General features: G+C 39.9%; 1 protein-coding gene across 5 annotated transcripts; it reads right to left on the bottom strand.

Annotated features, from left to right (window-relative positions):
• Positions 1 to 1323: 1323 nt before the first annotated feature.
• Positions 1324 to 27268, bottom strand: slain2 (SLAIN family member 2). 5 transcript variants are annotated; one of them, XM_085264151.1, is made up of 10 exons: positions 26536 to 27268; positions 22172 to 22314; positions 12131 to 12298; positions 11871 to 12044; positions 11435 to 11788; positions 9547 to 9696; positions 8391 to 8477; positions 6296 to 6334; positions 5668 to 5893; positions 1324 to 4183 (listed from the first exon to the last, which is right to left on the bottom strand). In XM_085264151.1, the coding sequence occupies exons 1-10, from the start codon at positions 27018 to 27020 to the stop codon at positions 4120 to 4122; spliced, it is 1890 nt and encodes a 629-aa protein (XP_085120277.1). In that variant the 5' UTR covers positions 27021 to 27268; the 3' UTR covers positions 1324 to 4119. The 5 variants fall into 5 exon arrangements, with proteins under 5 accessions (XP_085120277.1, XP_085120274.1, XP_085120273.1 ...); XM_085264148.1 differs by lacking the exon at positions 8391 to 8477 and having other exon boundaries at positions 26536 to 27267; XM_085264147.1 differs by lacking the exon at positions 6296 to 6334 and having other exon boundaries at positions 8391 to 8474; positions 26536 to 27267.
• Between the last annotated feature and the right edge of the window lie 553 nt (positions 27269 to 27821).

Consider the following 27821-nt stretch of genomic DNA (forward strand, 5'->3'; position numbering starts at 1 on the left):
ATGAATATTGTTGCTGAATCTGCTTTTTATAAACCTGAAGCCTATATTTATTATTACATTTCAATTCCTGTAATACATAATATTTTTTATGTTGAAATCTTTTATCCATCAATATGACAAAGAAAATCTTTTAACAGAAATCCTAAATATGAGTGAGGTAAAACTTGTACATGGTAAATGGTTTGATCGTTGCTTATTTTAAACCTTTGTTGTGTAGACGGCATAGGCAGCACCGATGAAATATTGTGGTCTGCTGCTGTGACAGTGTGTTCTCCACAATAATGGTTTATCTTATTCAGCATCACTCATATGAACTGTCTTTGTTCTGTGTGTCTGCAGCACACAGGAAATGATCCTGAGTGAATCTAGCACACGAAGATGAGAGTCTGGAAAAAATAAATTCACTCTTCGGAGCTGAAGAGGGGACAGAACAGTCGGTGACTCAGGCTTTCAATCTCCTCCCCTTCCCAGAGAAACACACCATGTCCCCTCCTCAGCAGCAGCGGGTGACTCCAGGTACGTAACGCTGTCTCTGTGCAGAATACATAATGTGTCCCCATCAGCAGCTGGACATAGTGTATGAGACTAAAACAAAAGTACAGTACAAAATGAATAAATACTGTAATTGATTACAGCTGACAAGAGCAAAGAACAGTGCAAGCAAATTGTTTTGTTGTTGTTGTTTGCTTTTTTCTTTTAGAAAATATAAATGTTATAGTAAAGTGAGAGCACACAGAGACAGATTTACATACCCAGAAATAATTTTGACACAATATATGAGTGTACTCTATTAAACCTATTAAAACCATGGAGGAAAAAAAAGAGCCTGTATGAGTGTGACAAGTTGTATAAAATGCTTTGAGTGCTCAGATATTACAGTGCTATATAAGATGTGTTTTTTATGGCAGTTTTAAGTAAAAATCTAAATAAATAACATAAAAATATTCCCTTATGTACCTTCTTCTGGGCCTTTGTGCACACCCTCAGTTCATCCTCTGAAAAACATTACCTGATCTCAATTTCGGGCCCCTTAGTACTGACCACAGTGAACCATCTTCAGATGGCTGCTCCCCGCTGTATAACATGCCATATTGCAGAAGTGGTTTCTTGAACATGATGATGAGTTCACTGCCTCCGCAGTCACTTTATTTATTTTTTAGATACATTAAAGTGTCTGCTCAGTGTACATGTGGTTTAAAAACTGTCCTTAAATGTGTACAAACTCCACGGTGTGCAGCTTGTACACTTTGTGTTTACAAACAGTTTTATAGTTCCAAATTAGCAAAATTGCAAACAAGAAAAAGGAAAAGCTACATGTAAGAATACTTTTGAGCTTTTATTTGAAATGTGACTTTACACAGGGAAACCGAATGTCATGTTTGTGGATATAAAAAAAATTTCAATAACAAAACCTGTCACACAAAAGGTGTGGTATGTCTTTTTGCAACATTCGTCCTACAGCTTCCCACTGAATCTGAGCTTTAACAGAGGCACCTCTCTCTTTAATAAATAGTTTCATTTACAGAGCGAGTAATTAGATATAAATACAAAGGCGCGTTTAAAACATTTTTTTAAAGCAATTATAAATGTGTTGATTCTATTTAAAAAAAACAAACAGGCAACAAGCAAATCAATCAAGCAATCAGATGCAAAATTGCAAACAATGTTGGCAAAACCAAAAACTGGCACCAAGAAAAAAAGAAAACATACAAACAAAATTATGTTCAAACTTTAAATTATAGGCACTAGTTTAAGAACACCCACCACATCAATCACCGGTACAGCTTCCCGAACACTGGCATGCCTTTTGATTCATTCTCATAGCATAAGAGGTAAAAGCCAATCAAAACCTAAAATGTATTCAAGACAGATTTTCATCATATTCCTTTTTTTCATGGTATGAATGATACACACTGATACATCTCTTATGGGGATTTGATAAACAATATCAAAGTTTCCTTGTTTTCATTGGCTGAATGGGTGAACAGGGACAAAACAGCTCTTTCAGGCTATTTTTCTCAACATTTTTTTTAAATCAGACATCAGTAAAAACTCAGAGCTAATGTTAACCTGGGGCCAGTTTCACAAAGAGATCTGAGACTCCAGTGTGCGAGGGTCTAAAATGTGCTCTTTGGCTGCCATATTTCTGCAACAGAGTCAATTAGCAGCTCAGGTCCAGTGATAAAAGTCCCAAATTAAAGGGCTTTTAACTTTAAGTGCTTACTTGAAGTGCTGTGTTTCTATTAAAAGCACAATTCAGTAGCTCAGAGTGGATCCCAAATTGAAGCTTGGTCTTGCAGCGGAAAGAGGACTATTATGAACAATTATAAATGAAATGCCTGCTATTGTCTGCAGGTAAGATAAATAAAAGCCCGGGTCACCAATGTGTAATCTAGTCTGAATTTCACAAAAAGAACCACTGACTTTTATCTAAAGGTACTTTTTGTAGTTATCTGCATAATCTAATTATAACTTTCACCAGCAGGGGGCAGCACATTCATGTTTCTGTTCCATTTTTTAAATTTGATAGTTCTCTTTACCCTTCCCTATTTATACAAGAGGCTTCCCTTTTCCCCAAAACACCAGAGCAAATAAGCACGTGTTCCTCCTAATGATTAGTCAGGTTTAGGAAACGTTACGATGAGTCACTGCACCATCTTGTGGTGCAAAATTGTACCACAACATAATTCAAAGTACAGAATGGCCCAGATTGAGCTCTTAAACATAATTCAAAGGCAATGTGGACATAAAGTTAGAACGATTGTTTCTTCTTCTTCTGACAGCTTTGGTTCATTTTTATTGTTTTGAACCACTAATAAAAACAAAGATTTACAAAAAAGTACCTTTAGGTCAAAAGCGTCACCATTCTCCAGGGCTAACTTCAAATTATGTATTCACTCAGCGACACTGCTGATAAAATGATGTTCAATTATTTAAACTAAATTAAAATATGGGTGTTGAATCCTGACACATGCACGTGGAGCAGACTGCACATTTGCTAATCAGAGTCATTGAACTGAACCTACCTGCTGTTTGTAGCTTTAGTGCATTTTAAAATTCTAGTGTTGAATTACTCTGTTCCTCCTCTCTGAAGCAGCAGGTATATCTGTGAGCTGTACGAATGCTAGCGTTAGCTGTCAGCTTACCAAAAATCCATCTTTTACACACGGTTTTAGAACTGAGTCGTCTTTGTGAGACTGGCCCCTGTTCTTGAACAGACCACTTTAAGCACTTAAATGGAAAAGTATAATCTTGGCAAAACTGTGGTACGAGTCAGAACTGAAGCTTTGGCTGGGATGTCTTTAATCACCCGGTTTGACACTTTAAAAACAAAAACAAACAAACAAAAAAAGGCTTTGGAAAGTTAGCTTTGCAGTTGAGGTTCAAAACGTACATTTTAAACAACTGAAATTTTAAAACAAAATACTGATATGGATGTTTGGATGTACACTTCTTAAATAATTTTGAATAAATAATTTTCCAAAACAAACTTGTGCATACATTCTGGCTGATTTTACAAAGAGGAAAGATTCTTAAATGTCAAACCCACACAAGAGGTGCTTTCACTGTTTCAAGACATCAACAATTCTCTAACGTTACGGGACAGTTCACCTGCACAGCATCATCATAGAGATCGCTCACCGACATCTGTTAAACACAGAGCATAAAGAGAGAAATGCGTGGAAACATTTCAACCTGAGGGAAGTGAAAGAAGAACAGGGGGGAGGAGGACGAGGAGGAGGGGGAGGGAGGAAAGCTGGGCATGTGGAGATATGGACAGTCTCACGGATGACTGCAGTTGAACCAAAGGCAGGTGACGTGTCCTCTGATGGGGGCGCTGGAGTCGGGCTGGTTTCTTTGGCATCTTCTGGGCTGTCTGCACTACATGCCTGACCCCTCCAGAGCCAGTCCCCACAGAGAGACACAATGAGAGGTCCTCTTTGACACAATGTGGACTCTGTCCTCTCCCTTTTTCTTTTTTAAACTCTTAATCAAATGTATTTTTGGGGGCTTGGTCTTTCTGAACTATAAGAGTTATCTAGGTAGATAAAGTGCCATGTTAAAATATTTCCTCCTTTTATTGATAGTTTTGACTGGAGAGCCCCCTGGTGGCCCGCCTTAGTAACAACCTTCTCTCCAGTTCTCACCGCCGCCGCTGTAAGTCCGCGGACCAGGAAGGGACCTGAAAAGGCAAGCAAGGAAAATGCATTTCTGTAACAGCCAACAATAATAATAAAAATAAAGAGATACAAGACAGAAAACAATTCAAAATAAATATCACAGACACATTAAAGCACTTAAAATAGATAATAAACAAAACAACTGAAAGACATCAGCCAGACTCTGATGGAATCGCATAAAAATATGTTTTAAGGACTGATATAAAGTTGGTCATTAATTCTGCGAGCCTTGCACTCCCAGCCAGGCTGTTCCAAAGTGAATGTCTGCATATTAAACCAATAACAATGAACAGAAAGTGTGATTGTTAGCGCTGTCGCTCTCCAGCAGGAAGGTCCTGGGTTCGAATCCGCCAGCGTTTGCCTGGAGGTACTTGTGCTTCCTCCCACAGGCAAAGAGATGCAGCTTTGGCCACAAGTGTGACTCTAGTGTGTGTGAGTGTACCCCCCTCCTGTCCTATGACAGTGTACCCTCAAACCTGAACTGGATAAGCAGTTAAGAAAATGGATGGATTAACCTTTCCTGGGTGTTAGTTTCAAAGTTAGAAGGTTCTTATTTGGAGGAAGCAAGACTGGCCAACCTTTATAAGAGTGGAATCAATCTGGGAATGGAACCACCACAAAGCAACACACGGAATGCAGAAAGTGAATTATAGAAATTAAAAGACAGGCGATAACAGTAAAAGTGCACGAATTTGTAAGAACAGTGGAATCAAAAGACATTAAAAGAGCTAGTGGTGGATGGAGATTCTACAACCACTCACCACTAGCTGGAGCTGCGGCTACACCAGCATTTCTCTCTCTCTTTCTCGGTCAAAGTAAAATAACCAGCCAGCTATTTAAACCTGGAAGGGAAGAATGCTGCTGCTGCTGCTACACTCAGGAAATACAATAAGACTGTCTGTGCAACATTATGTGACAGCAACTAAAAATTTCAGCAACGTTTAATTTACGATTTGATTGTTGAGGAATGTAATTACAGACATTGTCTGTTAGTCTGTTGTGCTCAGCTTTGACTGTTGTCTTGATATTAGACTGGTCAATTTTTAGTAAATTACCAGCCAGAAACATCACTGGTGTACACATAAGAGCGAAAATATATATATATATAAGCACAATACGCCTGCCTGGTAACACTTTATAACCTGCTGCATGACTAAGAGTGTAATTCCCCTTTAATTAGATGGAACTTCAATGTATTTTATCTGAAATTACAGTGTAATCATATTTACCGAGCGATACTTAAAGGTAGGCACACTGGAATAAAGGAGGTTAAATTAAAGTATAATTATTTCTTGCTTGCTACCTCTTTATTCTGCTGCAGCTTATTTCAAGTATTTGTAGGTAAATATAGTTACATTGTAATTTAAAATGAATTCCATTGAAATTTCATTTAATTACAGGGGAATTACGCCCTTATTATAAAGTGTTACCGTCCTCTTTAATCAGACAGAGAGGTGCACAATAAGGACAACGTGTCTGTACATACCTGCGCACGGGTTGGGCCAGTTTGCTGCGAGGCAGAGGGATCCCACCGCCTCCTCCTCCTCCTCCTCCTGTAGAAGCACTAGGTCGGGGCAGGCCACTGCGCGGAGGAGCTAGGGAGCGGGTGGGGGTGGAGGTGGCAGAATTGGGGGTAGATGTGGCCTTTACCGGTTGCCGCAAGGCTAGTGGTGATGGGGTGGCAGGAGTCCGTAGTTTACTGGGAGATGGAACTGGAGACGGGCAGAAAAGTCAGGTGTAAGTGGATTATGATGGACTGCTTTCATACACAGTATCTATATAATGAAGTAATGATCAAAACCACGATGGTGTGAGGTTAATTTAAATATGATGCCGGTATAAAAAAATCTGAGACAGTATGCAAGCTTTTACTAACAACATCCATTCCAAATTCACAAACTTCTACATAAGTTCAAAAACATAAATAAATGAACAGAAAGGTTAACTAGCACAGCTGCCGGCTATGATTTTTGATGCATTGACAGAATGAGATGATACAAACACACAGAGCAAACTCTACTAGTAAAAACCAACAACACAACATCGATGCGGCCACGGCGTGGAAACCACAATCACGATATTTAAAAAGGTGGAGGCTCTCAGTGAATACTCACTGAAATCACCTTCTTCTCCAAAGCAACAGGAGAGTGGGACTAGACAAAGACGAAGACAACAGAGACAGGCCTTATTTCAGAGCAGGGAGGGAGGAACGTGCTGACCATGCAGTGTAATGTGGCGTTTTGCTCAAAATGGGCCTTTAGGGCTGACGCCACACATGATAAAGGCAATGAGTCTGTCATCTTATTTGACAGAAATCTATTCAGTTTCCTCTAATTTTTAATTATCTATAAAGAAAAATCCTTTGACTAAATAAAACCCACCTAAATATACAGTAAGAAAAATTATTTAAATTTCAACACCTGACGTAGGAGAGGATTTTCTGCTGGGATAACTAAAACCTCTTCGGGGCCACCTTTAACGATGTTATGTATTTGTTAATGACAACCAAATGTTTTGTTTTAATTGCTTCCTTAGTAATTGCCCTTCTTATTCCTGCTATTTAGTGAAAGCTGCTGGCATCTCTGGGAGGAAGTGCACAACAAAGCGAGATTAATGGGTTAGTGAGCTCTGTCATGAAGTTGACTCTCTGTGTACCTGGCTAGGTCACCATATCTTAGGCTAGGCACATAACCTGGTCTGGAGTAGGTTTGTGTTCAGATCTTCTCTTTAAAAATCATCAGGATGGATTTTCATTGATTTTTTTCACTTAAAGCAAGTACAATACAGATTCTCTAGACTTATATTTCATACAGGCAAGTTGATAGGCTTACTAATATCACAAAAGGAAGCTGTGCAGTAAAGTTACAGCTCGACAAACTGTGTACTGCATGCATTCAGTTGGTCATGGAGAAAATGTAATATTGTATTTATGCTTGGTCCCAATCTGCTGCCAAATCATTTTGTACACTGCTGAGGTTGTAGCTAACGGAGAACACATTAGAAAACTCATCGGCCTGTTTGTTGGCAATTTATCACTGAGAATAGTCAATCAATAACATTTATTTCACTTTGACCTGCCCACAATCTACGGGGATTTTATGAGGCTACAGGACAGCGCTATGCCCAGACATGCAGAGTAATAATGTGTATCATGTTTAAAGTTTCAGGGCTCTAACGTGCAGCACTCATGGCAACATTTAGCAGTAAAATAGATATGTATTGACTTATGTATTCACAAGATTTCACAGGATTTTCAGGAACGTTGTTTCTTTTTCTTATTATATTTTGGGGTTTTTAGATTTTATAGATCTGCATCCAAGAGTGAAAAGATGCTTCGATCCCTTTTTATGCTGAGCCTGAAGCAGAACGCCTGGATTATAAAAACCTCCATCGTGATACCCGCCACCTCTGACTGAGATTTTACGTTGTGTCGAGCCAGCTATCGCAAAGAAAGCCTGGCTATGTTGGACTTGCATCGTAGGAAAGCCATCAGGTGTCTTGTATGTGTGGCATCAAACAGGTAAAGAGCAAGAGAGAAGAAAACTAAACAGTGAATGAAACAGTACACGCTCTCCAGCCTTTGGATTTTTGCCAGTGTCACCTGTGCGTCCATTTATACAAAACAAGTATTTTGAACATCAGGGGCAACTTTCTAACAGCTATCAAGATGACAAATATTATAAATGCACAACGTTTATTTACAACTATTTTTATTATGATCTAACTGTCGAATCATAAAAAAACATAACTGAAGTCTAATTAACTATCAGTTTACTATTTATTAGCAATGGCTATTCTAAGGTGTTACCTACCTGAGACAACACTGACCCTGTCATGCATGATTCTTTACAGAAAGAAAGTATTACCACAACCAAAAGAAAATACACATTCACACATTTCTTACAAGGTTGCAAGATCATCCTCATCTCTGACAACAAACGTACTCCATGGTTACCTCGTATTAAACATCTTGCAAAGAAAGCAACAAAAATAAAAGGCTTAAATTCAGCGTGTGCTCAGCGTTGCTTTACATTCTCAGCCCTTCAAATGACGAGCTGGCAACTTCCCTCACTTTCATTTCCGCTCCATAAACATAACAACCCATCATTACAACTCATCAGTCATCTGTACCTTCAGCTGACTTTTATGTTGTCACAAATTGTGCATTTGTCTGTGTGAGAGAGCAGTCTCACAGCCTTTAGCTGTTACCTCGTAGGGCAGTGGGGCTTTGGAGCTGCTGTTTGGGTTTCAGTGAGGTGCGAGAAGGGGTCAAGTATTTCGGGAGCTGAGGTGCTGCTGGAAAACAGAAACATGTCAGCACTAGACTTCAATCTGTCACAGAATTCATGGAGAAAGAGGGGCTATTTTGGCACTGGAGGCCATTTGAGCCTGAGGTGCAGGTTGAGGACACTAGAGGGCTCTCCAAGCACACACGCTGAGATAGTGAAGGAGGAGCACGACTATCAGAGCAAAGTGCCCTCTGCCTCTGACAGGTTTAACAACCAATCCCAGCACAGACAGAGAAAAGGAGTGTATGGTTTACACATGCTTTACAGGGAAGAGAAGCCAGTGATAGAGGCAGCAGAGGTGCCCATGTCCATGTACAGCCAAAGCTCAGAAAAACACAAACCAGTCACCACAGATAAATGTATAAAGACTGAGGTAAAAACTGAATTGCTGCTCTGTATGTATGCATAGGGAGCACACAAATACACCATCCTTCCACACTAGGAGCTGGTTAAGGCAAGAAAGAGGCAGCTACCACATGATTAACCCGCTGAAACTTCCTCTTTGACCCCTCCATCTGCCTCTAGTAACAGAGGAGAGATTACAGCTTCTGGATTAAGGACTAAATCATTACCTTTATCTCCCATTACAGGATTATATCAAATGGATAGTCTTAACTCGCAGAGGAGGATTTCTAAGCTCTTAAAAGAGACCATAAAACCATTGGACATGAAATGTAAAACAATGTTTGTGTCACAGATCCCCCGAGTCGCTCTGGATTGTCAGTGTTTCTGGCATCATGCTTTTATTCTGCAGGATGAGTGCTTTTCTTTGAAGTGAAAGTTATGCCAAGACAATAAGAGGAAGGATGTGTGTGTGTGTGTGTTTGTGTGTTTGTGTGTGTTAAACATATTACAAGGAAAAAAGATCAAAGACAAAAGAGGATCCCCAAACACCAAAGCCATGTCACTACAAAGCAGTGCAGTCGCTGCGCTTGGAGAGCAAAACAAATATCGATCTAACAAAAAGTTACTTCAGTAATGAATCTGACAGTCTAAAGCTTCAAGTTAATAAATATTTCGCATTCAAACTAAAAGGCTTAAAAAGTGATGCTCTCCGTGGCTGTTACAGTACTCACTGGCAGATTGGCTCTGGTGTCGGGGGGAGCCGCCGTTTGGCACTTGCAGGTTGGACTCACAGCTGCGACTGTTCTTCACGGGCTCTGGGGCCTGAACTGCCGCCGCCACCGAGGTGCGTGTAAGATTAGGAAGACTTCGGCGCAGTTTTTCTACAACAGTAGCACAGGCCAGAATCAAAGTCAGCGTCAACTCAAATCACTGTTTCCCACAGATAAACTTTTACTCGCCGGTGTACTCCTACATGTATTAGTTTAAGCATATTTGGTAACATACTTATCCATGTGATTACCGTAATTGTCGGGCTATAAGCCGCTACTTTTTGCACAAGCTTTGAACCCTGCGGCTTTTAGTCAGGTGCGGCTTTTCTATGGATTGTCCATGATTTTTGTCATATCGTAAGACGATTTGTTTTGTTTGTTCCACTGTTGTACGGCACTACGTTGCCTGGCGGAAGGATCAGGGTTCAAGAGTGGTATGTTAGTCACATGTCCGTCCGCCAGGCAACGTAGTGCCGTACGAAGTAGCGCGAAAAACAAACTTCAAGGTAGCCCTACGCATTCAGCGGGAGGCGTGGATGACGAGCGGCGATAAACTTGCGAAAAGCAAGTTATGCCCAACTCCACCGGTGGATTCTGACAGCGTGGAAAAGTGCGAAAACATCCACGATCACCAACGGATTTTGAAGGGCTGGACTGCTGCATGATGGAGAGGAGGACACCGCCACGGCCCTTCTGAGGGTGTTCGACTCCGACACTGACAACGAGGATTTCTTTGGTTTTGAAAGTGACAACGAAGGAGAGAAGCGGAGAGTGGATGACGAAGCCATCCTGAGCCTGTTCGTTTCCGACATTGGAGAAGAGGACTTTGGTGGTTTTAGAGCGCAGGAAGAAGAGAAAGATGGTGAATGACTGACTTTTCTTCTTGTTAAAGCCGTGTCACTGCACCTGAGCCTAAAAGGTAGTCCGAATCTATTTTTCTGGTGTGCTGTAGGTTACTGTTATGTACTACATGTGCAAATATGTACCCATAACTTGTTTTTCAAAATATTAATAAAAGGGGTGTGTCTCCAAACAGCCATCTCTTTCCTGACAATTCCCTTTGTGCATATTCTCTTACATATGATAAGTCAACATTGAAACACCTGCGGCTTTTAGTCAGGTGCGGCTAATGTATGTACAAAACAGGATTTTCCCCTGATTTTAGCTTGTGCGGCTAATATTCAGGTGCGCTTTGTAGTCCGGGAAATACGGTAAGTTATGGACAATCACCCTTACCCTTTCTGTCTCTTGTTATTTTTTCCCATAGACTGCATATAAAATAATGGATGCTGGTATTTTGGTGTGTTGAAACCAGGGGTAACGAGTAAAACATGGATCCCAAATGCCAAACTCATTGATATGCTCACTGGCTAACGACTGTTACAGACAAGTAGCTAGTGAAAACCCTTGAAACTAGCTACTGAGACAATAGTATTTAATTTTTACAGAGCAAGTAGGCTGCGGGTCAGCTAAAAGGAACCCATGTTTTGGGCACTTCTGAGTTTGCCTCATTTTTTTTAGCTACATTTAGGTCTGAAAAGTCAGTCTTTATTTGGCTGGCTTGTTGGCCAAGTCGCTGCAGTGGCGGTCTTTGATAAACAGCTGTTTGAATTTTTTGTCCAGTGTCCACTGACTGGTGCCTCTGGTGACAGCAGTTGTTCTAAACCTCCATCTCACTGAGATCACAAAGTAAGGACAACCATCCCCAGCTTCCTTGCTGCTCTCTGACTTTAAAATCCATCTGATTATACATCTGATAATAAACACATTACTTGTGATGAAAATAAGACCTAATGTGTGAAACACTGGAGTAACTGAAACATGCAACTTGTTCATGTCCACTGCTTACCTTCATTTTTCACCACATTAGTCTGAAGGTCATGCCCGTGGCTCTGCAGCGAGTGACGAGGCTGCTGCAGGCGGCTGATGATGGGCTGAGGAGAACCCCGGCTGTGGCTATAGTCGATGGAACGAGCAGGTGAGCGCGAGCGGGGAGAGTTTCTCGGGGATGCACGGGGAGAGTGGCGAGGGGAGGGGCTGAAACGGTTGGAGGGCAGGTGAAAGGCCGGGTGCACCGCCTCCTCGTCGTCCTCCAGACTATGAGCATCTAGCTCCTGGTCACTGAAGGTGCTGCGCCGCAGGGAGTGGCAGGATGAACCCGAGCTCCGTCTGGATGCTGTTGCAGCATATTCCTGTCTCAAGCCTGTTGGCAAAAAAGGTGTGGTGCAAAAAAAAATGTAATTGCAAAAAATTGAAGAATAAAGCTGTGGATGACGGATACATACTCTCTTCCTGCATGCGTGCCAATATCTGGACATCAGTGACATCATTGAGTTTATAGGTCGTTGAGGATCCCACTGAGTCCTCATCCATTTCTGACGTGCTCAGCTCGCTGTCCACCGATGACTGCGGACTAACTGCAGGAGGATTCCTCTCTGCTGCAGAGTTTCTCTGATGAACTGGTGCAGAAATCATATGTGAATGTTTTAGAGATAAACTAAACAGATATCCTGAAACAGACAGTGAACTATAGAGAGACCCATACTTGCGTTACTGGGCATTAGTTGCTGTCGCACGATGGGCACTCTGCTTGGGGTTGAGGAGGGGGAGTTGAAGCCACTGCTGTAAGGGCTGTTGGCTGCATTTGTGCTATAAGGACTTCCATAACTCTGCTGGTTGTACGGACTTCCATACAAGCTCCGGCGCTTGTTGGCTGTAGAGGCAAAAAGCAGAACTACAATGTCAGACAGCATCACATGAGAGACTCAGAAAGACTTGTCAATAAAGTTTTCATGTTGCAAAATCCATGCTGTCTACATGTGGTGGAGTTGTTAAGCAGTTTCACGTCCTCTCATTCACTAATCTATGAAACTTTCAAGCGGGAAAGTAGAGGTGTTAAATCAAAATACAGAATTATATCATATATTACATTTACTTGCAATTAATTATTTTGTCATCAGTTCCTTTATTTTCATTTTGACATTTTATTATATTATCTATACAAGTCAGCAAATAAATGTTTTAGATACCTTGCACAAGCAGATTTAGAACCTGGCAAATATTACCCACTAAACTATTTAGTTTTGTTGTTTTTATTGTTTTAAAAGTTGACCACTAAGAAAATGTGACAGAGAAATACAGCAAACGCACCAAACTAATAGACTTTCACTATATTAGGTACTTGTATATTTGTCCTGGACAACTAATAGTATTAATATGTGTGTCCTGAGCAATTTCATCACTCTATTGAGGTGATATGATTTCTTATTTTTAACATATTTTACCACTATTTCTTCTGGTAAGTATACTACATTAATAGGTGAAAAAGAAAGACTGTTCTCAATGAATAATCCATAATATTCTCTTAACTGGGACCAGTTAGTCAAGTCAAGTTGGCTTTATTGTCACTTCAACCATATACAGTTAGTACACAGTGAAGCGAAACAACGTTCCTCCAGGACCAAGGTGCTACATGCAACATAAATTTACAACATAAATTAACAGAAAACACTAAACTAGCTAACTAAGAGGCCTAGTTAGCTGGCTAGCAGAGACAAGACAGACTGACCTAACATAAATTACAACATAAATTAACAAAAACTAACTAACTATCTAAGGAAGACTTTTTTTTTTTTTGTTAACAGACAGCAGACAACAAAGTGCATGTGCAAATGTGCAAACAAGAGCAACAAAGTGACAGTGTGACAAAAAAAACACAACGTAAAATAATAATAAGGTTTTGTGATGATGAGTTGAGGTAGTGGAGGAACAGTAAACATTCCTTAGTGTAGCAGCAAAAATTAGGAAGTAAAGAAGTTAGTGCAAAAAGTCCAGTGTTTGTGTTGATTAGTCAGTCCAGTCTCAATGTTTTGAGGTAGTTGAGTCAGCCTGTTCTTCAGTAATGGTTCTGTCATTCAAAGGATATCATAAAATCTGCACTTCATCCTACAATACCTGTCAACCAAACACGGTCATGGCCAACATCAGCCTTGTTGACTGCTTTTGAACCTTTCAACAAATGAGGAGGCGACCACCAGGTCAGTGGCAAATTCCTTTCTGTTGTGCAATATAAAGTTTGTGTTGGCTGAATGTTCAAAGATGAAGAATTGCTGAAAGACTATAATAAAAAATATTTGTTTTTTTATGCTAAAGAGAGAATTAAAAACAACAAAACAAAAAATATTCATCACCATCGATCACATAAACATCCCCGCATACCTGCTGAAGGGGGATTTTTGTTTCCTTAACTTCATAAATTACCTGCGTATAAAAACAAACTTGCAGCTATCAATCTTATAGTTTCTACCAAGAATCACAACTTTTAGAGAAATGAAAGTTTAGAGAAAGTCTAAAATCCAACTCATAGAAATTTGGGATCAAAACTTGTCGTTCATTGTTTAATCTGCTCATTCACCATCTATACGCTGTAACCCCTTAAAAGCCCGGACGAAGCTTGTTGGCCTTCTGAGCATTTGACTATGAACATCAGGAGTGTCTGCTCGGAGCCAGCACATCTATGCCTGCACATTGCAGAGCTTTTCAATCTGATTGAGTCTCTTATAATGTATGCTGAGTGTGGGCCTGATGGAGACTTCCTACATCATTAGCTGGGACAAACGCTTAACAATGCAAACCATTCAGTCCATATACGCACAGAGCACAATACAATTCTCTGTTAAACTCAGCAAAGCAGCGGTCACAGGCTACAGTCCAAAGTCGCTGGTCTGAATTATGATATCAGACTCTGGACACTCTGTCACAGTGATACTCTGATTGGTTTAGATGGTTAACATCTCTCGAGTTTGTTAATTTACCCATCATCACTCTGTTTTAATCTCTCTTACTGGATGTGTTTACATTGCTCGGTGGTGAGGCAGCCTTTTAAGATCAACTCTCTGCTCTTTCCACATCGCTCCTTTCACTTTCTCCTGTTCCACCTCGTGCTCTGCACTCTGTCCTGCATTATTTAGAAAACGCCATCATGTCTCCTCTGCTGCAATCCACATGGATCAGATCCTGTGGAATGCCAACAACGTTGGAACGTGTTTAGTCAGAAATGCTGCACTCACTTAGCCAAAAGACGCTTTGTTTTCCAGAAAAGAACAATGAGGTCAACAGATTTAAAGAGTTCACCTGGTGAAGTGGTAAATGAAAGAGTAAATACTAATCTGCATGTTCTGTAAAGCTCCACTGTGTTTACATCACAAGAAAGTTGATATAACAGCATATTTCTGTGACTGCATACAGTAAAATCATAAACAGTGGTTACTGGATCCAGAACAGTGCTGCAAGTGTTTGTTTTGGATTTTTTAAAATATTTTTTTAAAAAATATATATAACATTGTTTTGTTTTCAGCTCAAATTCAGTTTCCAGAATGGTTCTGCTCCTATATCTAACCTATATTTAAATTTGATTTTGTTTTGAAAATACTTTTAGTGTTACTTTTAGTATTTTTTTAGAATTTAAATATGGATACATATTTGAAAAAGACAAAATTCAAGAGGTTCACTATACCACACTTGATATTGATATACCTTTATTAGTCCCACAAGGGGAAATTTATTTGACCACGAGTGTGACATCGTATCTCAGATGAGGTCTCGTTCTGTCCTTCACAGAGCTTCAGATCTCACTGTTTTAGAAGCTGAATGTTTAGCCTATAAACTGTCTTTTATTTTGAAAATAAAAGACTAAATTTTCTGTACCAATCCTGTATCCGACTTCCTGTGCTCCTCTTCTGCGCTGTGCAACTTGATGTGGCTTCCGTTAAAAATAGACCAGGCTACATTTCGAGCTTTTGAAATGCACTGTGGGTCATTTGGCAGAACTGCAAACACTGTCCTGAGTGGGTGCAAATAGTTCTGATGGCTATGTTGGAGCTGGTGTATTTTCAAGGTAACGGTTACACAGACATCCCAATTTCAGTAAACATCAAAGCCTCCTCAAACTGTTTCTGCTGGCAAATTTGATTAAATTTAAGAATTAAAACTAAGTACACCATATAGTTCTAATTACTTTCTGTGTAATTTTTATTTTTATTAATGTTTTTTCATATCGACTTTTAGTTTCTGTAAGTATCATAACTTGATTTTAGAAGGATATCAGGATCCACAGTCTGTTATTTTACAATATGCTTGAAATGTCCAATTTCTATCTCATAATGGGAAAGAAGTCATTCTTTCAATATCACTTCTAAGTCAGGCTAAGCCCCACACCTGGTAAACTTTTCATTTAAGTTGATCATCAACTTTTAAAAATAATTCTGCCTGTTTGTGTACAACACAGCAGAAGAGCTTGGCATACTTTAGTCTGTATTGGGTCTAAGCTAAAATCACAATGGTGCTACAGCTCAAAGGGCCAATTCAGGTTTCAGAGGATTTAGATGTGGTTAGGTGACCTGGCCTATCACAGCAACCCTAGCAACACACTTTCAGTAGAATGAGACCAATCTGATGGGATCAGTAGCACAGGGACCAATAAAAATAGAGTGTCCTTGACACCCTCGTGTACTGAAACAAGTCAGTAGAAAGAAAAGGAAATGTTCTTTCTGCCCACTGTGACTGATGTCATTTCCATTTACTGTGATATGAAATTGTACTGCGCCAGTCTGTGGAAACTTCAGGCCAGTTTCCACAGGCAAAAATAAAACTAAATGAGGCGGCACACAACAGACTGCTTAAGGCCTTAAAGGGGGAGGGAAAGAGAAGACCAACCTTTCATTGAGGCCATTTGATACAAAAATAAAATAAAAGAATGAATGGGTTAAAGCAGCAGCACGGAGCTGTAAGCACATCCAAGAGACAAGCAAATAGAAAAACTATTGTATGCTAGAGATAAATACACCAGAGAAGAAAGGGGATAAAACTGGCAGAGACATGCAAGAAGGAGGTGCAACAACTGTGCAAAAGTGAGAGCTGAAAACAGGGCAGGTCAGCCATGTGACTGTGGTTGGGACCTCTTGGGTCTTTTACGTACTCTGTGGAACAGCTGTCAAAGCAGTGCAAAGGAAATGAGCTTTGTATAATTGTACAGCACTAATAACAAAGTGGTTCCACTGCATATCTGAACTGTCTGGTATGAATAAAGTTGTGCTGTCTGACTAGTATAGTCAACTCAAGGAGATGTCTCCCAGGAGTTTCCTCCCTGTTGTTAGTTATATAACTGAGACACGTCATCTGTGGAGAAGATTTTAACAGGGTGTGCGCATACAAAAGGCTTGGGTCACTCCTCACACAGAAGGTCATGTTTAAAATATCTGAATATGCACTTATTCCAGAAGATGGCACAATGCTTAGACAGATGTGAAATCTTCACACACTTTTGGTAACAATCTGCCGCAAGTGAAGAGTTTATTTGGCGATTCCATAGCAACAGCATTTCCATGCTCCTGCTAGAGGTTGGGTATGAAAAATAATTCAGCCCGGAGCTATAAAGCCCTGTCTGGTGACTCTCACAGACACAAATGCTTTCAGAATGTAGCGCTTAAAGCCAAATTCATGGTCCTGTGTTTGCGTAGCTCTCTGGCTATGCAGAGAGAAGGATTATGGGAGTTTAACCAAAGACTCCAGTGCAGTCTTCCCAAAAAGACAGATGCTGACTGCAACCAACAGCTGCATTAGACGTTTTAATGGTATTATTTAACTCTCACTTTGACTTCGCTGTGAAGAATTTTTCGATTACAACAATCTAAATCAAATTTGAACATATCCATGTTGTAAAGCTGAGCAAATTTGCCATCATAAACTTCGTTCTTTGAAAACTAAGATCGCAGTTTAGAAAATGACCATTACATTGCATTCAATAAAACCAGCAACTAGAGACTGAGCCAATAAACTAATCAGGAAAGTGTTCACTGAGCGGATAAGCAGTTTCCCCTCAGATGATATACAACCTGACTTCCTAATTCATCAAGTTATTTAAGTTTTCGCAGAAGTAAAAAGATGAGATGTAGAAAGTAAATGCATGTACACTGACTGCTTGATGCTGATCCTCGCTTTAATAGAGAGTCTGGGTCAGACACTGAGATACTATGTAACCTTATAAGTCTTCTTTGAAAAATTTCTAAATATTTTATTAAAAATCACAATGTTGGTGTTTAATTCATTAGATCTGAATGTCTTAACCACTTTACTCAGTGAATCATAAGCCTCCCCATAGTGCACTTTCACTTTCCACCAGTGCCATCTGAGGAATGAATGAGGTGGGGCAGATGCTATTAGCGACAAGGGGGGTATTTTTAGGATGACGTTATCGTGCCACACCTACATCGATGATATCACCACAAGTAAGCACCACTCCCTAAATCAGTGTTTCTCAAACTGTGGGTCAGACTCCAGTAGTGGAACAATGGGGGCGGACAAATGGACAGTAAGATAACAAACTTCCATATTAAGGTTTCATGGATTTAACAGATTGTGTGAATTTAATGACTTAAATACAAAAGTGAGGTCAATTCTCTCCTAACGTACTGCAGTAAATCACTGTGCTCCCAAAGATGAGTTTTTAGGAGTATAAGAAGATTCCACAATTGAGCCATTCAGTGAGTATTATTAAGAGAAATGTTAGCAGAATTGGCCATAATTAGCAACTAGTTTGGTAAGGCAAGAGGTTTCTCAAGGGAAGGTGAGGTAAGGCTAAGAGCAATGTTCAACAAAAGGTCACATAGTCCAGCCCATAGTAGCTGGTATAAACAGCCAATAAAGAGCAATAAGCTATATTATACAAGCCTCACTCTGATCTGATTTATCATTACTTAAGAAGACAGTCCAACACATAACTACTCCATGCAACAATATTCATATAAACAAGTTTCCCTATCCCCAGATGAGGGAAGAAATGTGTGACCAGGTGTTTCTTTCACAACAGCTGAAAGAATCCCACTGACCCCAGTGACAACCTTCACTGGACTGTTGCTCAACGTGATCCAACTATCACATGAGCATACCACAGTCAAAATGGAAATGACTCGCCTCTTAGTTTAACTTTCAGGAACGGAGCCCTGTTCTCCTCACTGAAAGGTTAAATATAATTAGTGAAATCAAAAACTCTACAGGCATAAGAAATTAGGTAACTCTGGGTGATATAAAGTTGCTTTTTTCAGGTTCTTCTCACTATAAGAAGGGGCCTTTCGAGAGTGACTGCAAACGTCAGCACGATTGCTCCATGTATAGTTATGACAATAAGTCTATCTTTCCTTATTTTACGTACTCTCATACACAACTAAATGATTTTAACCCCAACATGAAAAAAATCTGACTTTATGTATGTAAACTGAGTGTGTCTGCAGTTCATTCATTGAATCCATACACTCAGGGACCAGAGACTGATAGGTCCGCTGGTTAGCTCAGGCCATTCAGTATGGATCAGTTTAGGTTTGTCGGTGCTGCTGTTTGAGAAGAAAGTGCTGCAAAAGCAGCAAAATAAGAATACAAAAAAAAAAAATAATCACAGATGTAAATATAAATAAGTAAGCAATTAGGCACTATCACGTGACACAAAATAATAAATATTTTGCAGGTCCCAGGGCACAACAGCTCCTCATACAATCTGCCAGCAAAATAAGCAGAAAATAATAACCCCGTTGTTTTTAAACAGAAAAAGAAGAAGAATTTTCACTCCGACCAAATGATATAAATCTAGATCATTTAGCAGTGTATGCTCGGCACTGTCACCCTTGCAACCAAATCCAAAAGTGAGGACACAACTGCTACTGTGCAGTACACTTTGGTGTTGTTTTGGTTAATCATGCACTTCTTTATTTTTGTAACCTCGTTAGAGACACAAGTGTGCGAGCAAGTTGGTCTTTACCAGCATTGCAGTGATTTATTATTACTATTTTCTGACTGAAAGGAAGATCCTTTGATAGTTGGAAATGAGATATTCTGCAGAAATCAAATCCATTTCAACTTCTTTGATTCCTATACAAGTGACAATATAGCAATTTTCTTTTCCTTAAGTTGTAATACCCATAGTTTAGGAGTACATATAAGAAATGACATACACATAAGGCACAGCCAGGTCATTATGCTCACTAGTGGACCAGGGCAGCTGAAGACTTCAACAGCCGAGCAGATATCCACATGAAAGGCAGACTCCTACTGGTGTAAATTTTGTCAAGAGACTGTGAATGCAAGGCTCCGTGTGGACCACAGTGTGCCTTTATTCCAATCGAGGCACTATACTACAATGCGCCAACTACATATACGCCCTTCTTGCAGACTCTGAGCAGTATTGAAAAGAAAATATAAAAAGGACTACACAGCTGCAGTGTCCACAGCTGTCTGCATGCACATCCTCAAGTGCCAAAACCAGAGGGCATGTGGATATCAACTACCCTACTATCAGAGCCTTGCGTTCACCCTTTAATAGCAAAACATATGGATCCAAACAGGCTGAAAGTATAACAGCCTCTTAACTAGAGATGGCACGATACCACTTTTTTATGTCCGATACCGATACCGATATCATAAATTTGGATATCTGCCGATACCGATATGAATCCGATATAGTGTTTTTTAATCAACAAAACTGTTTTTTTTAAATATCTTGCTGCATTTTGTATAAGTTCATACTCAAGTTTAAAACAACAACTACACTAAAGCTATTCTGTTATACCTGTATGCAAAAAAAAATATTTCATAGTTCAGCAATACTGATCAATCTAATAAACTTAGACCTACACCATCCTCCCTATTCTGGTATTTTAAAGAGTACTTAGCATAAATATTAAGCAGCCTAACTAATAGGGTTCCAACTCCCAGCAACAACAAAAATAAATAAATAAAAAATAGGGAACCACCCCTCACGCTCCACCTCATGATGCTTAATCGACGTAATCAACCTTAATTTGATGCAGTGTGAAAAAAAAATGCACAGAAATCAATTATTTTTCAAGAAATATTAAATAGATTCAACATCTTTCTTCAACAAAATTGCAGACTGCACAGATGGTACCTTCCCAAAGGAAAAAGTACTATAGCTTACTAGGGTATATATATTAGACTTAATAGTTACTATATACAGTAATGGACTTCTATTTATTTTGCATCAAATTAAAACTTTGGGTGTCAGATAATTATTTATTAAAAGCTAGACATTTTAAATGAGAATAAGAAAGAAAAGTATGTCTTTGTGCCCCCTTTTCCCTGTTAATGCCCTATCGGCCCCCCTGGCTAAACTTTGCTAGATCCGCCCCTGCACAGTTACCAGCGTCAGCTACGTAGAAAAAGATCCTCGAGTAGAAAGTAATAATAAATAAATTCTAACAACAGCTGATCAAGCTTAAACGTGCTGCTGTTGTTCAGCCGCTGGTTTCCTCTTTCTGGTGCAAAGTGGGCCAAAAGCAAACTAGAGACACGGACTCGCGACAGAAAAGCCGATCAGCTGATCGTTAAGCAGTTTCATGATTGAAGTAGCAGCAAGAAGAGGCAGTCGCTCCATATATCGTTTGTTAAGCTTAATGCAGGAATGCTTTACAAACATTCAGAGATGGACTTACACACTTGCTTTACTTCTCTCGGGATAACTTTGTCGGAGATGAAATGCCGGGTTGCTAGCGAAGCTCCAAATGCTATCCAGACCACCAACAGGTCCCGCATGCCACAGCCGCTCTATCACGTGATGCATACTGCTCCGACATGCTAACGTTCTGAGGTGAGTTACGGCGTGTTGCAAGTTTTGTGAGGTGCTTTCGTGATATTTAATGGATCGGATTACATTTTTTATTTTTCTCCGATATCCGATCCAGTAATTTAGGTCAGTATCGGACCGATACCGATACGTAATATCGGATCGGTCCATCTCTACTCTTAACTAGGGATGGGAATTGATAAGAATTTAATGATTCCGATTTCGTTATCAATATCACATCGGTTTCTCTTTGAGTTTTCATTAACGGCTTTGAGAGTCACCACCATCGCTAAGCAGTACATCAAAGACATTACATTCATGCAAATTAATTGCATGCTGTGTGGTCAAATGTTTCTGAATGTTGGATGCATTTCCCCTTTTTGATGTGATCAGTGTTGGGGTCATTACACAAACAAAAGTAATATATTACAAATGTTACACAGAACACTTTTCTTAAATATCCATACGAACCTTGTGGAGCACAGACTGAGTTACTACCTTCCTCTTCCAACACATGAACTGAAATCAGCTAATTGTAGCACAAGTGTAAGTGAAACCAATAAGCGGCATCAATAAACAGGCATAGTAACAATTCCAAGGAACTGAACTACCGGGAACTGGTTCTCTACAAGAACCGGTTCTTGATTCCCATCCCTATTTTAACATAAATCAGCAACCCAAAAAACAGATGCAAGCACTAGCAGGAGAGCTGGTTCAGTGATTTTGGTTCTCTTCAGCTCAAATGCATCATGTTTGTTCGAAGGCCAGCCAGACAATTGTGAACACAAATGAACATATCTCAATACAGACACTAATAGAGAAGCCCAATGATCCAGATAACATAGTTTGGTACACATGTTATTTGTTTCTGACCTCTAACATACCAAAAGAAAGATAAATTAAGTGCATCGGTATTGTAATTACAGTTGAAACAATTACAACTATGCTCCTGTTTACCTGACATGGTGAGGTCCAGTCTGTGTATGAGGGAGCGCTTGGCTGATTCCATCTCGGGACTCGGATTGTCCAGAGCTTGGCGGCACCACACGATAGGACTCAAGGCTTTTTGCAGGGGACTGTTCAGCTTTGCCTCATATAACCTAAAAAAATATCAACAGCAAGTTATTTTTCTCCTCTAATAATGACCGACAGATCACTCCTATCACACCTCATATATGGTGTTAGTCAACAGCTTGAAGAGGAAATGTGATTGAGAGGATAACAAGCTGCTAATCTGGACCTGGTTTTATTACAAAGTGCTGCCTTATAGTGGATGATGTGGAGAGGCAGGAAGGAATTCATGTTTTCTTAGTAAAAAGAAAAAAAAAAATTTTTAATGCTAATTTATTTCAGACATAAATATTTAAAATCTTGAGCCTTGCTAATTATTTAAGGGGACTCTAAAAATATAGTAAATACCCTGTTAATACCCTTTTATTTATGTTGCATGTGTTGAGTTTTAAGAAATTTTAAGAATAAACAGTCTTAAAATTTTTTTTTGAAAAGACCATAAATCTCAATACTTAATCATATGTACTCATTTAAATAGCCAAACACTTTTAATATGGCTTCAAGTTAAACTCAAGGCTTGCAGGGAAAATACGGCCTGAAAATCACTTCACACTCACACATCTAGTTGCTCTGCAGAACCAAGTGCACACACCAAACTAAACAGAGAGACACAATGACACCTCATATGCAAACTGACAAGCCAGCGAAAAACAAAATGTGGGATTTATTTTTATTTTTTAAAGTTGATGCTGCAGGCAGATAATTTTACCCGAGCAACCTCCAGAGCTAGAAGATTAAGTTAAAGTGCCTAAAAATTTAGCTCTTTAATTGGTCAATTCCCACAGGTTCCAGTGTTAAAATGTTCAGCAGCATTAAAAACCATATTTATAGCCTGGTACAAAAATGTTTGGGGGTTTTTGCGGTGTGTGACTGCTTTGGGTGAAAGGTGTTGACAGGCAACTGGAGCTGGTCAGTGACTGCTAGGTGCTTAGAAGTTTAGGCTCCAGTTTTGATGAATAAAATTCTGGTATTTTTTCAGACCATCACCTGGCACCAGTTACCAGGTATCTGTTTCTGTTCACTGCACCCATACAAGTTTTTGCAGCTTGCTAACAAATCTATACGGCATTAGCTCATAACTTAGCGCTGCATCCTCTCTCCACATATGGTAACTTCTGGCTGCAAAAACCAAAATAGGAGCAGCCAAAACACTAACAATGAATCTTCAAAATGCAGAGTCCAGGACTGCTGGATGATGTCATGGTGGCTACATCTACCATTTCTACACATGTGACACACTGAATTAACTACAGCTTTACTGAGTGTAAAGAATGACATTTGTTTACCACGACATAATTTCTGCTTACAAATAACATTTGTGATGTCATTTTGACAGCAAGAAATACAGTCATAGACAGAGAACTAAGGCTTCATAAAGTTGCTGAACTGAAAAATGACAAAATTTATGTTACTTTTGATTGCAAAGGTATAGAACATGCATAAATAAGCTAACCTAACAAGATCATTGGAAAAGAAATAACACTAAAGTACATACAGCATTACCTGAGATAGCTGACGCGCTATCAGTCTCGCCTCATTTCCATATTAAGATGAGGTCAAAAAGTGCATTGGAGCAAATGAATTGTGACTGTGGCACTTTCAGTGGCTGTAAAATTTATATGCTTTCAACTTCTAACAGTCTAAACATGTTTTCACTCATCAAAATTGAATTTAATTGTGTTCCCCATTTATAAAAGCAATAGAAATGTTTATGAAGAGAAGAGAAGAGAAGAGAAGAGAAGAGAAGAGAAGAGAAGAGAAGAGAAGAGAAGAGAAGAGAAGAGAAGAGAAGAGAAGAGAAGAGAAGAGAAGAGAAGAGTAGAGTTGAGTTGAGTTTCCACTCAGAGGAGGAATCTGAGTCAGCAGCTGTCAGCAATGTTGCAGCCATTGAGGAAGCCTTTCAAGATGAAAGCAGAAACATTACAGGCAAAGCAAGGGCAGAGAAATACCGGCCTTATACTTATACTGCACATTGTCATTGTTTATCAACACAATGACAGCCATTCACATGTGGTACAGTGCAATGTAAAACTACATCTGAAACAATGATATGTGTCATGCGCATGCAGAAACAGGAGCGCAACGGGCATCTATTGATAGGCCGAGTGCTGCAGGAGCAGGCAGCCTTTTTAAATCCACTCTGATGCTAATTCATGGGATTACAGGAGTCTGTGACAGGAGCTGGCAAAAGCTAGGCACTATAGGCTAATCCCAGATATCAATCTAATCCAGAGGATGGACAAACAGCCAGGGCATAATGAGACTAGCTTGGCTGGGCATGAGCGAGCAATGTCTGAAAGTAGTCTGATGCCGAGGGCTCAGTAGCTGGCATGGGCATGCAGCTGCAAGCAAGACAGGAAAAGCTGAGTTAGCTGAAATAATAATTACAAAAAATGCAAACTGATTAACAGGATTCGTGTTTATCCTCCCTTGAAGAAACAGTGTTTGTGTTAGGAGTGTTCTAAAAATGTAAAAGCACTTGGCGCATGTTCAACTTCAAAACAGATGATATGCCCTGATTGCAGCAGCTTTTAAAAACTGCCATTAAGATGCATTAAGAGTTACGCCCTCGTGTTGCCTACTACAATATCATTACCATAGCAGAAGCAATGCATATAAGCCCGTCCTAATAAGATAGATAACCATTTCCTGAAGAAAAGGGCCATCATTATATTTTCATCCAGTCAACAATGATGTTCTTGGAAGTCAAAAACAGTCAAATCCAATTTAGTCTGGAGTTTGACGGGCTGCACTTCTTTTCTAAAGCCATCTAAGGGCAGAAATGCGCAGTGCTTGGTTAAATTATATGGGCACAATCTAGCGGGAAAGGATATTGAAATACATAGGAGTTAACAAGCAGAACAACAATACTGTATTGGTTCTATCTTCCTCTACTGTGAATGTTAAAGTGTTGCTGTCAGTGTCTGGTGAGTACAGTGAAAGTCATATTTTTTTTTAAAGATTTTTAGCCTGTAATGTTACAATCCAAAATGTTTCACGTTGATTACATTTTTGCAGTGTAATACCACCTCTTGTATGATTTGGTATCTCTTCAAGGGCAACTACTTTCAAAGAAACATGAATTCCTTGTCAAACTGTAATGGCCTAACATAGAAATTTTTTTTTTAACTTGTGTGAATATCAGTTTTATGCATTCCAAGTCTGGCTTTAAAATGAGTAATGCTATTAGAAAGACCTAATTACAACTGGTGGATTAGCAATAGGTGCATCTAAACAGGAAATATAAAAATTTAAAAAGCAAATTTCAACTAAATTTAAAATACGAACCCCCTGATGTCTCTATTTTTGGGGGGAAATTACAAAAAGTACATTTAAAGATCTTAGAGGTAACAGGAAATACATCAGACTAATTTAGCTTGCTTTTTGTTCATGATGCAATCACAATCTAATGATCTGGGCTGTGGTAAAAACATTGTCCCTTTTTTGTTTGTCACTTTAATGACAAAACATCAGGACATGCACAACACCTTGGTTTGAGGGAACTGCTACAACTCTTGCCTAATGCTAATCTTATACACAAGACACTCTCTTGTGTATAAGATTAACAGTTTATGTTTATAACCCCTGTTAATGCAATTCTTGTAATCATCTTTAGGACCCTGCCATAGCGTTTATTTCTCCATGTTGATGAGATAACTGTCCTATTTCACATCTCTCACTTGGTGCTGCAGAGCACTTGTAGCTGTGTGCCAACTGCTGCGCTAAAGGGATTTCAGAAGAGGAATATAACCATGGCTACCTCTCCCACATGGCTGCTGGGCAGGAAAACAACTTTGATTTTTTTACTGTACAACACTGACACGACAAGCCAAGCAATCTGTCACATCACAACACCAAGAAACTGATGATTTTAATTGCCACAGGCCTGCTGATCTATCTCTGAAACTAATGAACAAACTCTAGGCACGGAAAGAATGGAGAGCGGTCTGACAACGACTGTAAGACAAAGCCTGTCTTTTATATTCAGACAGTCACAGAAGTGCCTTGGGATCGCCCATATGACTTGCCAAACAACATCCTGCAGTCAGTAATCCACAATGAGGCTCCTTCAGTGGGGATGACTTCAGATTTCAGACAAGCTACTGAAATGATTGTTCATGCCAGGCGTTTGTGGTGGCAGCTAATGTGTATAGCAGCTGTGACCAGGCATTTAAAGCTGTCACCCAGCCCCGAAGACAAAAACACGGCGGAGCAGGCAAGTTACCTCCCAAGACAAGGCTTTGACTCACCAGCTGTCCTCGTCTTCGTTTAGACAGTCCATGTCTTCCAGATCTAAGATTTCCACTTCATCTAGAATTGAGGTTTCCCCTTCATCCGTGAAGCCCCTGCTAGTGTCTGAATAAAATGAGTTCATACTCGATAAAGAGGTGGCAGCAGATGCCCCCTCACCCTCATACGCCCTCCTGAAACTGATGCCGTCATAAGAAAGTCTGGGGTTTAAACAGCGGTTGTTCTCCAACAGCCCACCGTAGCCGCCCGTTCCAGCGAACCCCACCCCAGGGAAGCCGGCCAGACCGGCTGCCATCCCTGCTGACAGGGACGACGAGTCGTATCCGGCGCTCAGGGGTCTGTGGTTCCCTGACATCGGTCCGGACGAAGACAACATCGTAGACCTGCTCCGGAGCTGCTCGTTTTGTTGTTCGAGTTTCTTCACCAAGTCCTGGAGCTTCCGCACCTCCAAGTCCGCGTTGATATTAGAGTTGATATCCTCCATAGTGGCTCCTCTCAGCCCTACGAAAATATGCGGTGGTCAGGGGTATTTTTAGGCGTTTCTTTGCCGAGAGTCCCTTTGTTTTTGTTTACTTCACTGCTATATGGGTGTTCAAAGAAGACACTTTGGTGTTCAACCGACTTGAAAAGCTCAGCGTCGTCATCTTCTCCGGTTATTCGTGCTCACGGGTAGGGTTGAGGCCATTTTCATAATACTCGTCACCAACTGTGAAAGACCAACAGGCGGCGGAGAACACACGTCACCACGTTCCATATCGGGAGCGACCACGTAACCAACACCTATTTGCGCGTGCACATATAACTACACCGTTATAGATATGGATCGAAAATTTGGCTACAGAAACCACATTGTAACATATGAACTCCTAAACGCAGGATTTTGAATGTTTATTTGTGATTTACTACATATTTACAACTAACCGCCTGGGTACAGTCTTATACATTTATAACTACTGGGATACAGAGTTCAAATATCTAATAATTCTGAAAAAAAAAATTAACTTGCTGATCAGATGTAGATCGCTTTGTAGGCCTGCTGCTTCTGTTACCCTCCAATTATGGAGTATCCTCAGATTTTTTTAAGGACATGCTGCACACTATGCCAAGATAAATTTACATTTTATGCTCGTTAAACAGTCTTTTTTTTTTTTTTTTTTTGCATTTTTCACAGTATCAGTTAATAAATGGGAACAGATTAAATGCTTGGACATTGGCTGCTTTTTCATTCAAAGAAAAAGGCCTTCAGAACTTTTGCTCAATTTGTAAATTACTAAAAATCAAAAAA

This window comes from Mchenga conophoros, linkage group LG23 (genome assembly GCF_057382185.1).
Source record: "Mchenga conophoros isolate Kocher_MC1m ecotype Shallow Benthic linkage group LG23, M_conophoros_male_GT1.1, whole genome shotgun sequence".
NCBI lineage: Eukaryota > Metazoa > Chordata > Actinopteri > Cichliformes > Cichlidae > Mchenga > Mchenga conophoros.